General features: G+C 42.6%; 1 protein-coding gene and 1 long non-coding RNA gene across 3 annotated transcripts in view; one reads left to right on the top strand and one right to left on the bottom strand.

Annotated features, from left to right (window-relative positions):
- Nucleotides 1-7,402, bottom strand: part of LOC110326171 — an 8,902-nt gene extending 1,500 nt beyond the window's left edge. Inside the window, exons 1-3 of the long non-coding RNA XR_002380773.1 lie at nucleotides 7,231-7,402; nucleotides 6,153-6,188; nucleotides 5,239-5,465 (exon numbers count right to left, since the gene is read on the bottom strand). This is a non-coding gene — a long non-coding RNA (uncharacterized LOC110326171). The remainder of the gene's footprint in view (nucleotides 1-5,238; nucleotides 5,466-6,152; nucleotides 6,189-7,230) is intronic.
- A 53-nt stretch (nucleotides 7,403-7,455) lies between these two features.
- Hsf2 (heat shock transcription factor 2) overlaps nucleotides 7,456-13,882 on the top strand; it is a 27,648-nt gene continuing 21,221 nt past the window's right edge. The window contains exon 1 of one of the 2 annotated variants that reach the window (XM_021204994.1): nucleotides 7,456-7,656. In XM_021204994.1, the coding sequence (XP_021060653.1) occupies nucleotides 7,564-7,656 (93 nt within the window). In that variant the 5' untranslated portion in view covers nucleotides 7,456-7,563. The remainder of the gene's footprint in view (nucleotides 7,657-13,882) is intronic. The other variant, XM_029542532.1, reaches the window with a different exon arrangement.

Here is a 13,882-nt window from a genome sequence, read left to right on the forward strand (position 1 = left end):
AGCCAGGGCTATACAGAGAAACCGTCTCAAAAAACCAAAAACAAAACAACAACAAAAAAGATATTAGACTCCCTACTGGGCCAGCAATTTAAAAGAAAACACTGTTTTGAGTTGATATAAATACTTTGAACATTATTTGGGCTACCAAAAAGTAAAAATTCATTTCTACATTCATCATCAGAAGTAACAAAACTTTTGATGTTCTTTAAAAAAGAAGAAAAAGTAAGATAAGCTTTCATATGGTGGGCATTTGATCCATCTTGCTAGTGCCAGTTAACTGACAGAAAAGTATGCATTTAACGTTACAAGATTCCAAGTCTTAACTTACACTAGAGTACAGATTACAATGAACTATTACACTCCACAATATTATTTAAATGGTATTTTACAGCAAATTCGAGGAACTCTAACAGCCATCACAGAGGTATAAACCTTAAGATTTCTGCTATTAATCAGCAATTATTTCTCACATCCTACAAGGTCATGATTAAGACAATATCAAACTCTGATTTGATGGTTGCCATTATGGCTAAACAGCAAAGTATTAGATGGGTTCCCATCAATGTTACCCTCCCATAAACACCTCTCAGATCATGACATATCCACAAGAAAAGTTGTGTCTTCCAGAAGCCAATATTTACATAGTTATCCGGTATTCAAATTAAGAGTATACTTCTGAGCTCTATCCATACACAAATAATTTAATATTTGAGGTGGCTCAAATGGCTCTGTTTTCAGAGATAGCTGTGATAAGATTATTTGGGATAAAAGGTCACTTAAATCCTATTGTTTAGGAAGATGAACTACCAATTCATTTATCTTCACCTGCACCTTCAATTGGAAAGATGAGGAATGAAAATCGCCTTAGTCCGATTCTATTCTGGTGAAAATAACAGAAGGCTTAGATTTCAAGTCACTTGCCATCCAACTACCTTTTCCTGAGGCTTCCAAACAATTCACTTGTCTGAACCTGCTCTCTTTCTAATCAGAAAACCTCTATCAGTACTTTAAGTGGGTCACAGAGATTTCATCTTCATCTGCAGCCCACAGACGCGTCTATCAAAGAGCAACCACCCCTCTGTTTCCAAAGAGGCTAAAGCCTGTGTTCTAGTTAGGTTTCTGTTCCTGCGATACACACCCATCACCTAAAGCAACTCAGGGCTGGGAAAGGTTTATCTGGACTCCAGGTTACAGTTGACCATTAAAGGAAGCCAAGGCAAAAACTGAAATAGTAGTCACGGAGGAATGCAGCTTCCTCAGCCATCTTCCCTACAGAACCCAGGCTGGCCCTGTCCACAGTGGGCTGGGCCATCCTTAAACCAAGCAGTAATCAAGAAACTGCCTGACAGACACGCATACAGGCCAGTGTGATGGAGGCATTTCTCAGTTGAAGTTCTCTCCTCTCAGGTGACTCTGGCAGCCCATATTATTTATATCATCTATCCACACTAGATGTTTTAGAGCGAAGGTGACTGTGTGGGAGAGTCTAGCTTACTATGTACACGGCCACTCCGGGGCTGGGCTGTATAAGAAGACTGGCTGAGCACACACCATAGGAACAAACATAGTAAGCAATAGTTCGCCATGGCCCTGGCTTCAGTTCCTGTTTCCAGGTTCTTTGCTTTGAAATTCCTGCCCTCACTTTTTAGGATGGACTACAACCACAAGTTGAAATAAAACCCTTTCCTCCCGAAATTGCTTTTGGTGTTTAATCACAGCAGTGGAAAGCAAACTAAGACAAAAGTTGGTACCACGGGAGTGACTTGCCGGATCTGGCCGTGTCGTTTAGGGGAGGGTTATGGAAGGAGTTTGAACACCTAGGCTGGCAAAAGCAATGTGTGAATGAGTGTTTAGGGGTTAACTGAGCTGTAGTGGAGACTTGGAAGATAACTGTGAGAACAGGGCATTGTCTTGGAGACAATGGAGGTCTGACTTGGGAAGCTTCAGAGGGAAGTTTGAGAATCCTTCAAAGTTTCTATAGGAGCCATTCTTGTGATGTTTTGTATTAAGAATTTGGTGTTGCCATTTGGAGCTAAAGAATCAGCTGGGAGGGTTGGAGAGATGGCTCAGTGGTTAAGAGCACTGGCTCTTACAGAAGAGTCAAGTTTAAGTCTCACATGGTAGCTCACACCATGTAACTATAATTCCAGGGGATTTGACACTCTCTCCCAGCCTCCACAGGTACTAGGCATGCATGTGATGTACAGATATACATACAGACAAAACACTTATGAATATAAAACAATAATAAATTGATAGAAATAATTAAAAAAAAAAAAAAGATTTAGCCGGGCGTGGTGGTGCATACCTTTAATCTCAGCACTTGGGAGGCAGAGGCAGGCGGATTTCTGAGTTCGAGGCCAGCCTGGTCTACAAAGTGAGTTCCAGGACAGCCAGGGCTATACAGAGAAACCCTGTCTCGAAAAACCAAAAAAAAAAAAAAAAAAAAAAAAAAAAGAAAAAAAAAAAGAATCAGCTGGGATTAAAAAGAGACCAATACCACTGAAGTGAAACTTTGCTGGAACAAATGACTCAGGTTAGCAGGGGTTAAGTCAGCTGTGTGATTAAGAAGACACCAGTATCATTGAAACTGAAGTATTTTCTCCTGATCAGCACAGAGCTGCTGTGGTCCAGACAGGGCCAAGGCTGCAACTCATGCTGTCAGGTGGATTTGGTACTGTGTAAAAGTCTCCTAGATGACACTGCCTTTGAAGGCATGAAGGGATTCTGGAGAGGAGCTGAGGCTTGGCACTGAGAGAGGCCAGGGGGGCGGGCACTGGTGAAGGTGCAGCCTCAGTTACAGTGGCAACCCCAGGACTTAAGGGGTCAGAGAGAGGAGATGAGGCTTGGCACCCTGTGGCAGGTTCCGAGTCCCTGGAGAGGGCTCAGAAGTGGCTATTCGTGAAAGTTCAGCTAGGGTGCAGTACCGACCCAAACATACCGGACATGGCAAGAAAAGCAGCAAGCGTCGAATGCTTTTGGCCTATGTTTCAAGAGAAGATGAATGCTCTGTGAATGGCAGACCCTGAGGGGTGGAGCTGCCCAAGCTCTTTGGAGCCCAGAACATTGTAAGGAATCCCCAGGTGCAAGACATTGAGCTATAGGATTTGACTTACACCATTTAAGCTTGGTTTTGCTTTAATTTTATTGTGACTGGACTTTGATTTTTTTTTTCCCCTCTTGAAATAAGATGTTTAACTTCTTTTTGATTTTCGTGCACCCACAATTAATAAACTTCGAATATTTTAAAGAGATTGGACTTTTAAAATGTTTGAATTTTTTAAACACCAAGGGACTTTTAAAAGTTGGGATGTTTATATTATTATATTGATATTACAATGGGATCTTAGGGATAAACAAAAAAGGAGAGATGACTATCTAACAGCGTTGTGCCAGTGTGTCAAACTGACAAGGGGCCAATCACCCTGGTTGGTTTTATTTTATTTTATTTTTATTTTTTTCATAACTTGACACAAGTTAGAATTAACAGGGAAGAGGATTTATCAGCTGAAAACATTCCTCCATCGGACTGCCTGTAGCATGTCTGTAGGGTATTTTCTTGATTAATGATGAATGTGGGAGGGCCCAGCTCACTGGGTAAAGTGCCACCTCTGAACAGGCGGTCCCGGGTTCTCTAAGAAAGCAGGCTGAACAAGCTGTGAGGAGCAAGCCAGTGAGCAGCACCCCTCCATGGCCCGTACTTTGGTCCCAGCCTCCAAGTTCCTGCACTGAGCCCCCGCCCTGACTACACCTCAGGACGGACTACAACCTGAAATAAACTATTTTCTCCCAATGTTGTGGTGTTTATCACAGTGATAGAAAGCAAAGCGAGGCATCAGTCTTCTTGAAGTTTTTTTGTTTTTGTTTTTGTTTTGTTTATTTATTTATTATATGTAAGTACACTGTAGCTGTCTTCAGACACTCCAGAAGAGGGAGTCAGATCTTGTTTCGGATGGTTATGAGCCACCATGTGGTTGCTGGGATTTGAACTCCGGACCTTTNGAAGAGCAGTCGGGTGCTCTTATGCACTGAGCCATCTCACCAGCCCTTTTTTTTTTTTTTTTTTTTTTTTAACTTTTCTAGTCTTCTTTTGAGTTCTCCACTTGCAGAAATGCCTCCCTAAGGATGCTTAAGCATTTTGCTACTGGTATTGTTTTGACGTCACAGATGACCTCAAACCTAGGTTTCAATGACATTCCATTATTATCTAGCTTTTCCAAGAATCTGATGTTTCCTTGCTGCTAATAGCTCCTGAGCCATATAACTCCGATTTGAACTAATCTTAACCATCCCTCCACTCCCAGTTTCTTCTGTAGTCAACACAAAGGTTTGTGTTGACTGACAATAAGTTAAAAGGGCTTTTCTGGTGGTTAGGTAGACGATATCTTATCAAAATGACTTAAAAAATATTTATTTATTATTATATCTAAGCACACTATAGCTATCTTCAGATGCACCAGAAGAGGGCGTCAGGATCTCATTACGGATGGTTGTGAGCCACCATGTGGTTGCTGGGATTTGAACTCAGGACCTTTGGAAGAGCAGTCAGTGCTCTTAACCACTGAGCCATCTCTCCAGGCCTCCAAATGACTTTTTAAAGCTGAGATTACTCATGTGATAAATATTTATCAAGCAGTTCCTATGTTATTAGCACTGTGTGCTAAATACATGGGGCACACAAGGTAGTCTACCAGACTAATGAGGGTGCTGCGGAGTAAATGAGCAACTGCAGTATGACAAACTTTATGAAGCCAGAGTTCCACAAGCTATGGGAGCCCATGGGAGGAACAATTAATCCCGAGTTGGAGGTCATGGAAGATGAAGCAAATGGCTAGCATTTGTCTGTTTATGCATTCATTGATTTATTTAACAAAAAATAGAGAGGTGGGTATACATACACGAGGCATTACAGACACTATGTTTCTATTAAACATTTTCATAATCTAGTATAAATTCAATAAGTTCCTATAATCTAGCACAAAAAGTATATGAACAAAAAGGTGACATTACATTAAATGGGATAGATAATACAGCATTAAGGAAGGTTTTACAAAAATATGTATTCTGTATCAGCCAGGGTTCTCTGGAGAAATAGAATTGATAAAATGAATACATATACTTATTTATATGTTTTATATACATCACCATATATATATATACATTATATATTATGTATGATTTATGTATATATTATACACACAAGCATACATATGGGATTAGTTAGAGTTGCTTACCAACAAGTCCAACAATGGCTGACTATGTCTGTGGAGTCCAAGAATTCATTAGTTGTTCAGTCCTTGAAACTGAATGTCTTAGCTGTTCTTCAGTATATTTTGGAATCCAAGGTATGAAGTTGCCAGCAAAAGCAAGAGCAAGCAGGGAAAACAGCAAGTGCTTCTTTCTTCCATATTCTATTCAGGCTTCCAGCAAAAAGTTTTGGCCCAGATTTAAGGTGGATCTTCCTGCTTCAAAAGATCTGGATTTAGGGTGTATCTTTCCACCTAAGATTATTCAATCAAGAACCCCCCCCCTCCCCAATGGTGTACTCAGACACTTGGGTTTTTATTAAATTCCAGATGTCGTCAAGTTGACAACCAAGAAGAGTCGTCATAAATTCTGTGTGGAATTCTGCTTGTCCCTGCAGGCTAAGCACATGATAGAGCTAACAGCATGCCAGAATTAAATAGAAATGTGAAAGAATATGAATTCTTCTTACCTGCAGTATAGCTATCAAGTGTGACAAAGACATGAACAGAGATTGACAATGAGTGGACAGGAAGATGGTAATGGGAATCACAAAAGATCTGCGCCATTATAACAGGGCAGGGCTTATTCTAGAAGCATGGAACACCATTGGGTGGCTTCCGGTCTGGAAGTGGCTGTTTAGATTTGTGTTTCCAAAAACCTATCTGTAGGCATGCAGTGACCGACCAGAAGAGGAAACACTTTCCTAGGGCTTTACCTTGTCATGTAACTACAGCCATTTTATCTGTGAGGCTCTGGGACTGGAAATATCCCCAAACTGGGGTAAAGCAACACATCATCGCATTGGAATGTGCTTGGAAACTTCTAGCTAACCCACTCTGGGAATCTGGCTACAGGGTTGGTTCCGATTGGCTTTGTGCAGTTGGTTGAATAGAATTTGTATCAACCTGAATCAGACCCTTTGAAGCTTCCTCTTTGGGTTGCTGTGAGGATTAAATATGATAAGACATGTAAAGCCCTTGTCACATAAGACCTCATATTAGTCTTTTTTTTTTTATCACAGTTACCCCATCATATATCCCATTTTTATGTAGCAAACAGTGCTGTATATGACTATGTTCAGTATATGCTTACTGAAAAAAAAAAAAAACATATTTCTTGCCATTAGCCCAGGATTACCTGGAGCTTACTATTTAACCCAGGTTGGCCTCCACTGCTCCACAGCTCTACCTCAGCCTCCAGAGTGCTTGACTTACAGATTCCAGACACTATGATCAGTTATAAAGTAACAAACAAAACAAAACACGTTTAAAAAAATCTTCTTTTTTCAGAGACCCACATTATTATAGCTACTCTTCATGGGTAGAAAGTCTTATTGTCAGTGAAGAAATGGGAAATTGGGCTAAAGAAGCTGTTCCAAATCACATTTGCCAGAGGAAACCTCTGTGAGGTACATGCAGAACAATCATTTTGACTCAGATAGTCTAAAACTAGACTACTTGCTTTTGAACTGGGCTTATGGGAGGCACCTGATGATGCTGAATTGAGAAAAGCATGTAAGATGCTTTTAACAGATGCTGGCTTCTAATGGTACACACACACACACACACACACACACACATAATAGCAAGTACTTCACAAATAGGGAACTATTACTCATGCTTCAGGTTTTGATAAAACTGTTCTTAAGTGAACTATTTTCTCCCCGTGAAAAATGTGTAGAAAAGCTCATTGTCTTTAAGATAGTTTCAACTAGGGAGGGGCCTAGCACATCTGCTCACACGCAGTTCACTGCCCCATGTATTGTATTCCTTCCTTTAGACTGGAGCAAATTACTCTTCGCCGGCCAAACTTATGAGTCAACTGCCCCTGGGCGTCTCTGCACTCTGCCAGCCACAGCCCGTGCACCCAAACCCTTTCCATGTGAGTCCACTAAATAAGCTTTCCCTGGACCCAATATCATCCCCTTAACAGAGGACCCTGCCTAAAAGGTAACAGGGAAGGCTGAACCATTCTTGGGCCCACCCCTCCTCGCGGCAGCAGCCAATCGCTTTGCTCCGTGGTGCATCCGAAGCCTTGGATTGGATTCGCCCGAGGCCGGGCGCGGGAGCAGAGCGCAGGGGTGGAGCGCGAAGCCTTGTCCATCACGTGCGGCCGCGGGGTCTCTCCGCCTTCACCGCACGCCCCGCGGCGCCGAGGGGGCGGAGCCCGAGACCCGCCGCGCCTGCGTGGTGTGCGTTCCCCCCCGGAGCAGCAGCTGCTGCCACCGCCGCCGCTGCTGCCGCCGTCGCTGCTGTCGCCGCCGCCGCGACCTCCGCGTTCGGGAGTAGAATTCGGAATCCCTGCGCCCGGCTAACAATGAAGCAGAGTTCCAACGTGCCGGCTTTCCTCAGCAAGCTGTGGACGCTTGTGGAGGAAACCCACACCAACGAGTTCATCACCTGGAGTCAGGTAGGGTCGGGGACGCGGTGGCCTCGGGTCCCCCTGGTCGAACCGACTCGGCTTGGCTCGGCTCGGCTCGGCTCGGCTCATCTGGGCTGGGCTGGGCTCGGCGGCTCCCGCGGCCTGCGGCGGCGCGCGGCCTCCCCACCTCGCGCGGACCCCCGGCTTTGTGTGCGCGGCGAGCCGGGCCCCGCAGGCTCCGTTCTCCTCCGGCCGCGCGCCGTGGGGGAGGGGCGCCCTGGTAACGGTCCCGCCGGCCCCGGGAGCTCGGAACCGGCCCGGGCGGCGCGTTCTGCACACTCATCCTCAGTCGTCTGCTCGCCGCGGGGCGCGGAGGTCGCGGAGCTCTGGGCGGGCGAGCGGGCGAGTGAGCCAGCACCGGGCTCATCTAAAGAAATCACCTCCGCGGGGATTGCTTGCCCCGGCGTCTGGGATCTTTTATGATGATAATGGGAAAATATGCAGACTCAGACTGCTCTTGCCTTGAGCTTTTACATTTTATCTATGTATTTTATTTATGTAGTTTTAACATGGAAATGCCCCAGTTATTGTTTGGAGAATGGGTCGTTTCTTTAAAATAATTATTCTAGTAAAAGTGCCTGTAGACCATGCTTAGTAACTTAGCGGCTTGGAGTTAAAAAAGGAGTCGTTAAATTTCACAGAATAGTTGCCGGCATAGTGGTATGTGTTTGCCTTGATCAGTTTGATCCAGATTCTCCTTATAAATAAAGATGACCTTAATCAAGCCCGGTATCTTGCCTGGTCTAAGTTATGCGTTAGATTGATGCGTTGCCTAGGTGACCCAAGACCCCACCCCCCAGTTCCACACAAAGATTCTTTGCCGAGTGATTATTTACATCACTTGTGCCTTTGCTTTGCTAGACGTGCAATGTTTGGTTTGTTCGAATCACTTCACGAAGGGAACGGCTCCTCTTACTGGAATTGATGACTTATTCAGGGTATTTTCATCTTCACAGTTTTTGAGATGAGTAAGTGGGAAATACCTAGCAATATGTCAAATAAATGTTAACTCCTCCGTATCTTTTGTGCCCTTTTCTGTTGTTAAAACTAGTTTTCACCCTTGCCTGCTTTTAGTAGGTAACAGCAACAGAATATACCTGATATTTGGACAACGATGTCACTGAATTTTGCTGAATATTAGTGCCAATTTTTAAAAATTTCTTTCTAGGATTTAATGTTTGTGTGTATTGTCACACAGGTGCCCCACCCCCAACCCTTGCTGGTTGTGTAGACTAAGCAATTGATTAATTTGATACATTGGTACAAAGAAGTGAAAATAAGAAAGGCAGCTACAGCATGAACTTAAAATAAACAGAGGGCTCATGCTTTTCATCAGTCAGAAGGATTAAAGGTTGACGACGAGGCTGGATCAGTGCAGACTGCTCTCAGCTGTCTTTTAACATTAGAAACTGGACTGAAAGATATTCTTTCCCCCAACTAAGCCGAGGTTATTGAACTTCTTGAATTTGCAAAAGGCCGCCTATTTGTATCGTCTAAAAGTTCTACACAAATGTATTGGCAATTGGTTCTAATTAAACGGTATTGTATAAGTGGCCCGATAACTTCAAATTAGCCAAAACATTTTAATAACTTTCTTTTTTTTTACCTTTATATAAACAGTTTATTTAATAACTTTCTTGCTTTTGATCTGTAAGGACTGTGGAGAATTTAAACTAGTGCATAAGTGTGAAATCTTAATTGTAAATGAAACAAGCTACTTAATGGCTTTTATTTATCGTATTAAGTCTCAGCTTATATTTTTAACTGCCCATTTCTAATACACCAGTAGGACAGTCAAAGTGTAATTAAACTCAGTGAGGTATTGGTTCTAGAGACACAGTTGGTGCCTTAATGTTTGAGTCACTGAAACCATTACATTTAAAATGTAATGGGTTTGATTGGAATGGAGAAACAGGTGTTCTGAGGTAGATATGAATGTGGCCCAAAACATTTGTAGATGACAAAGTATTGTATTGTCAAAGGTTGGACACCCTAGATGGAATACTGTTTGGAATGCCAGTACTGAAAGGTACAACGTTAAGCTAATGTTGATGGGAAACCAAAATAAGTCTTTTTTTGTTGTTCTCTTTTTTAAAAGATTTTATTTTTAATCATATCCTTGTCTGTGTGTGCATGTTGCATATTTGAATGAAGGCAGAAGAGGGAGCTAGACTTCCAGGTCTTGGACTTTGGACTGTTATGAGCCTACCCACATGAGTGGTCGGAACCAAACTGGGGAACTCTCTGAGCAGTAACTCTCCCTTAACTGCTAAGCTTTCCCTACAGCCTTGCTGTGGTCTTCTAAAAGTTTCTGTTTGTGTGCCTAGCTTCCTTTACATTTGTATTGAGTTGTAGAGGTGATTTTTAGCATTTACATTGGCTCAGTGACTGTCACTTTTAAGGCCTTTTAAAAGCAGAAGCTCTTGGGGACTAAGCAAACTTGCGTGCATCCCCTGTCCTCTGCAGTGGCAGACAATCATATGCTCCTTTAGCTTGAGTATAGACCAAGGGAAGAAGCCTTTTCACCTGTATTCTGGAAAGCTTGGCTTAGGGTCCTGCAGCGCTGTGGAAGTTCACTTTTCCTAGAAATTTGTTATGTGACAAAGAATATTCTCAATTATCCTTAAATACAAAAATATGATAGACTGAGCTATGAAAATTATACTGAATGAGTTACCAAGTCAGAATAGTAGATATTATGTCCAGACTACCTTTTTTTTTCTTAATGTATTTATTTCAGTCTTCCCAACAAAGTTTCTTTTATGGTGTTTTTAACATTTTCTGTAGCTTCAGACTTTTACATAGCTGTTTTTTGTTTTTTGTTTTTTTTCCTTTTCTAAACAGAATCTAGGACAGAGATAATACTTTTAGACCCCCTGAGGATGTTTTAATGTAACACTGTCCCAAAGAGAGCACATGTTTAGTGTGAAAACAAGTTGTGAAACTTGATACAGAAAAGGGTTTATGAAAGTTAGATAGAAATTCTTACTGACGAAGAAGAGCTTTTATTTTTATTAACATTTTCTTTTTTTTTTTTTTAAATTTATTTATTATATGTTAGTACACTGTAACTGTCTTCAGACACTCCAGAAGAGGGAGTCAGATCTTGTTAAGGATGATTTGAGCCACCATGTGGTTGCTGGGATTTGAACTCTGTACCTTTGGAAGCGCAGTCAGGTGCTCTTACCCGCTGAGCCATCTCACCAGCCCATTATTAACCTTTTCTAAATGAAGCTCTCTAAAAGAAAGTAAAGAAATCTTGGGTGGTAATAAGTACACAAAAAGAAAATAAAGCAGGATAAACACGGTATTCACAGTGAAGATGCACCCCCATCATAGAAGTCATATATTTTCAACAGTAGAAGTTTAATAGAATAAAATAAAAAGAAAAAAAATAAAGAAGAAGTTTAATAGAATTACCTACTACATTAAGCATATGGAAATAACAGACTCAGAAGAGTATAAGACTAGTTAGAAAGAGCAGCCGCTGTTGAGGGATATGATCCCTTCTCACAAGACTAAGATGCAAACCTTTGGGGAAAGTATGTTCATGTGTTACTGAGGGACAAAAAAAAAATCACTTATGCAATGCTGTTGGAACAGAACTGGAAATCTGCACATCAGAGGGGTTGTTTCCTTAGTTGGTTTCTGTTGCTGTGATGAACAAAGGCAACTTGGGGAGAGGATTTGTTTGGCTTATGTATCCCAGGTGCTGGCCATTCATTGTGGGACATGCACAGGAACACAGGCAGGCACCTGGAGGTAGGAATTGAGGCTGAAGCCCTACAGAAACACTGCTAATGGCCTGCTCTCTGTGGCTTCCTCTTCATGGTCTCTTATAGCAGTCAGGGCTGTCTGTCTGCCCAGGAGAGGCATTGTCCTCAGTAAACTGGACCTTTCCATTTCAAAGGTCAACCAAGAAAATTTGTACAACTTGCCTAGAGGTCATTCCAGGGCATTTTCTCAATTGAGGCTCCCCTGTCACAATAAAAAAAAAAAGTAGTCAACACTCTGGTCAGATGCCTGATGAATACAATTTAATTGGGACATACCTATGCCCATTTGTTTGTACTATTATTTTTGTGGTGCTGGAGATGCTAGGACTGATAAGCAACTACTTAGCCTTTAAGCCATACCTTTACCCTTATGCCCAAATATGTTTACATACTGTCCTAGCTGATTTTTGGATAGAAGTTGGATCATTGATTTGAGGGATTAGCAGATCTGAAATACTGATTTGATTCTGAGAAAAGTTTGCCATTCTCCAACTTAGAGCATACAGAAAACGATGAGGAAGTGCCTTCTTAGAAACACGGCTGTGAGACCTCCCAAGGGAGAGGGGTTGGCAGAAAAGATGCTGGTTTAGCTCCTTTTAACCACCATACATGAGCCATGAGCCTGTTTGCATTGCAGGAGACTCTCCAAACACACTGGAACCAAGAAGAACCCATGTGAGTTTATCACTATTATCCCCTACTGACTCAAGGGTTAGATTGTGACCTAAAAAGATATGTTCAAGTCCCTGTTGTTTGCAGATCAGACAGTATGAATGAGTTTACAGCAAGAAGTTGACAACCTGAGGGGGAACTGTGGAGAGATTAGGAAATGTAAGGGAAAGACCAATCTAAAAGAGCATATAAGTAGAGACCAGGGTGGTTAGAAAGGATGGGTGAGGCAGAAGTATTGAAAACAAGACTTGCCACTATGCCCTACTGGGGGAAGCAGACCGATTTGTGGTTGTACTGTCTTTAGAAAGATGAGGTTGTGGTGGGCAAAAGCAGACATTAGGGCCTTAAGGACCTTTCTGTGTTAGAAGGAGACTGAAGGTAAGGGAACCAGTTAGAGACATCACAGTTTTTCAGACTAGTTGCAGTAGTAGTGAGAGATGTCCTTTGATTGGATACCTATTGTAAAGGCAAAGCTTCTGAGCTTGGTGGGGAATTCACTGGAAGGAGACAGAATAGAATTAACAGGGGCTCATGGGGAAGGGCATAGCTCAGGAGTAAAGGAGCTTGGATGGCATGCGTTAGACTAGATCCCATTCTCAATACCATCTTTTGCTTTCCCACCTCCAGAAAGAGAGGGAGGGAAGAAAGTCAGAGGGGAAGGGGTGCTCAGATTTGGCCTGTGGAAGAATTGGAGGCATGTTAGTTGCAGATTCTGTGTGGTCACATTTTAGGTTTGATTAAAAGAGATCACTATAGTGTGGAACAAGAATGCCTTCTCTGGAATCTGGTATATAATAAACTAGATATTTTTGGAATATGGCTGTTGAACTGAAAAGGCTTTTACAAATGATTGAAACTCTTCTGATCGCAAACATTTTGGAGAAGGTATACCAACCCATATTTGAGAATTGTTTTATTCTGCTTACATTTGGTTAGCCACCTTTAGTCATATGCATAAACCTAGTATTATAAGGAGTGAAGATATGCAGTACTAGAAACAAATATTTCTGAAAAGCATGGCTTCTGTACTTCAAGACATCCCAATGGAAACAATCAATAGGTTGTTAGGTCCAACTTTGGCATTGCGGGTCCTGTAGAGCCTTTAAGGATAAAGTCATGTGGTTGAAAGAAAGTTCTTGGGAAGACAAACACAAAAGGTGTGGTGTGTAGTTTTGTCTACCCTGCTCTGAATTCCTGGTGAGTCGCACCCACCTGCCCCGGGGCTATCTCAGATCCGAGGATAAAAGACACACTCATTGCTCATTTTTAACCTGCCTTATGGCCCAGTGACTGGACTCCTCTAAGCCTCCCTCAGGCTAGGGTGCCCTTCCCTTTACTCCTTGCTCAACACTCTAAATCTGCCCTTAGCTTGTTACCTTCTTGCTCAACACCCTGCATCTGCCCTCAATTTAGTTGTGTTTCTAATCTCCCGCCTTGGGGAACTGACCAATGGCTACTCCATCCAAGATCTCACATAGCTTGTGACTCTCTCCCTCCTCCTGTGTTTACTAGCCTGCGTGAGGGAACCTGGAAGTTCCTCCTCTTCCACACAGCCATTGGCTGCTGTCATCTTTATTGATCGATCAAGAACCCCGTTGGGGAACTGGGTCTTCAGTGTTCATATGCAGATTCATGATGAAAGCATCAGCCACCCCCTACACAAAGGAACTAAATGGCCGGGCCTGGTGGCGCAGGCCTTTAATCCCAGCACTCGGGAGGCAGAGGCAGGCGGATTTCTGAGTTCGAGGCTAGCCTGGTCTACCAAG

Source organism: Mus pahari, chromosome 9 (genome assembly GCF_900095145.1).
Source record: "Mus pahari chromosome 9, PAHARI_EIJ_v1.1, whole genome shotgun sequence".
Lineage (NCBI taxonomy): Eukaryota > Metazoa > Chordata > Mammalia > Rodentia > Muridae > Mus > Mus pahari.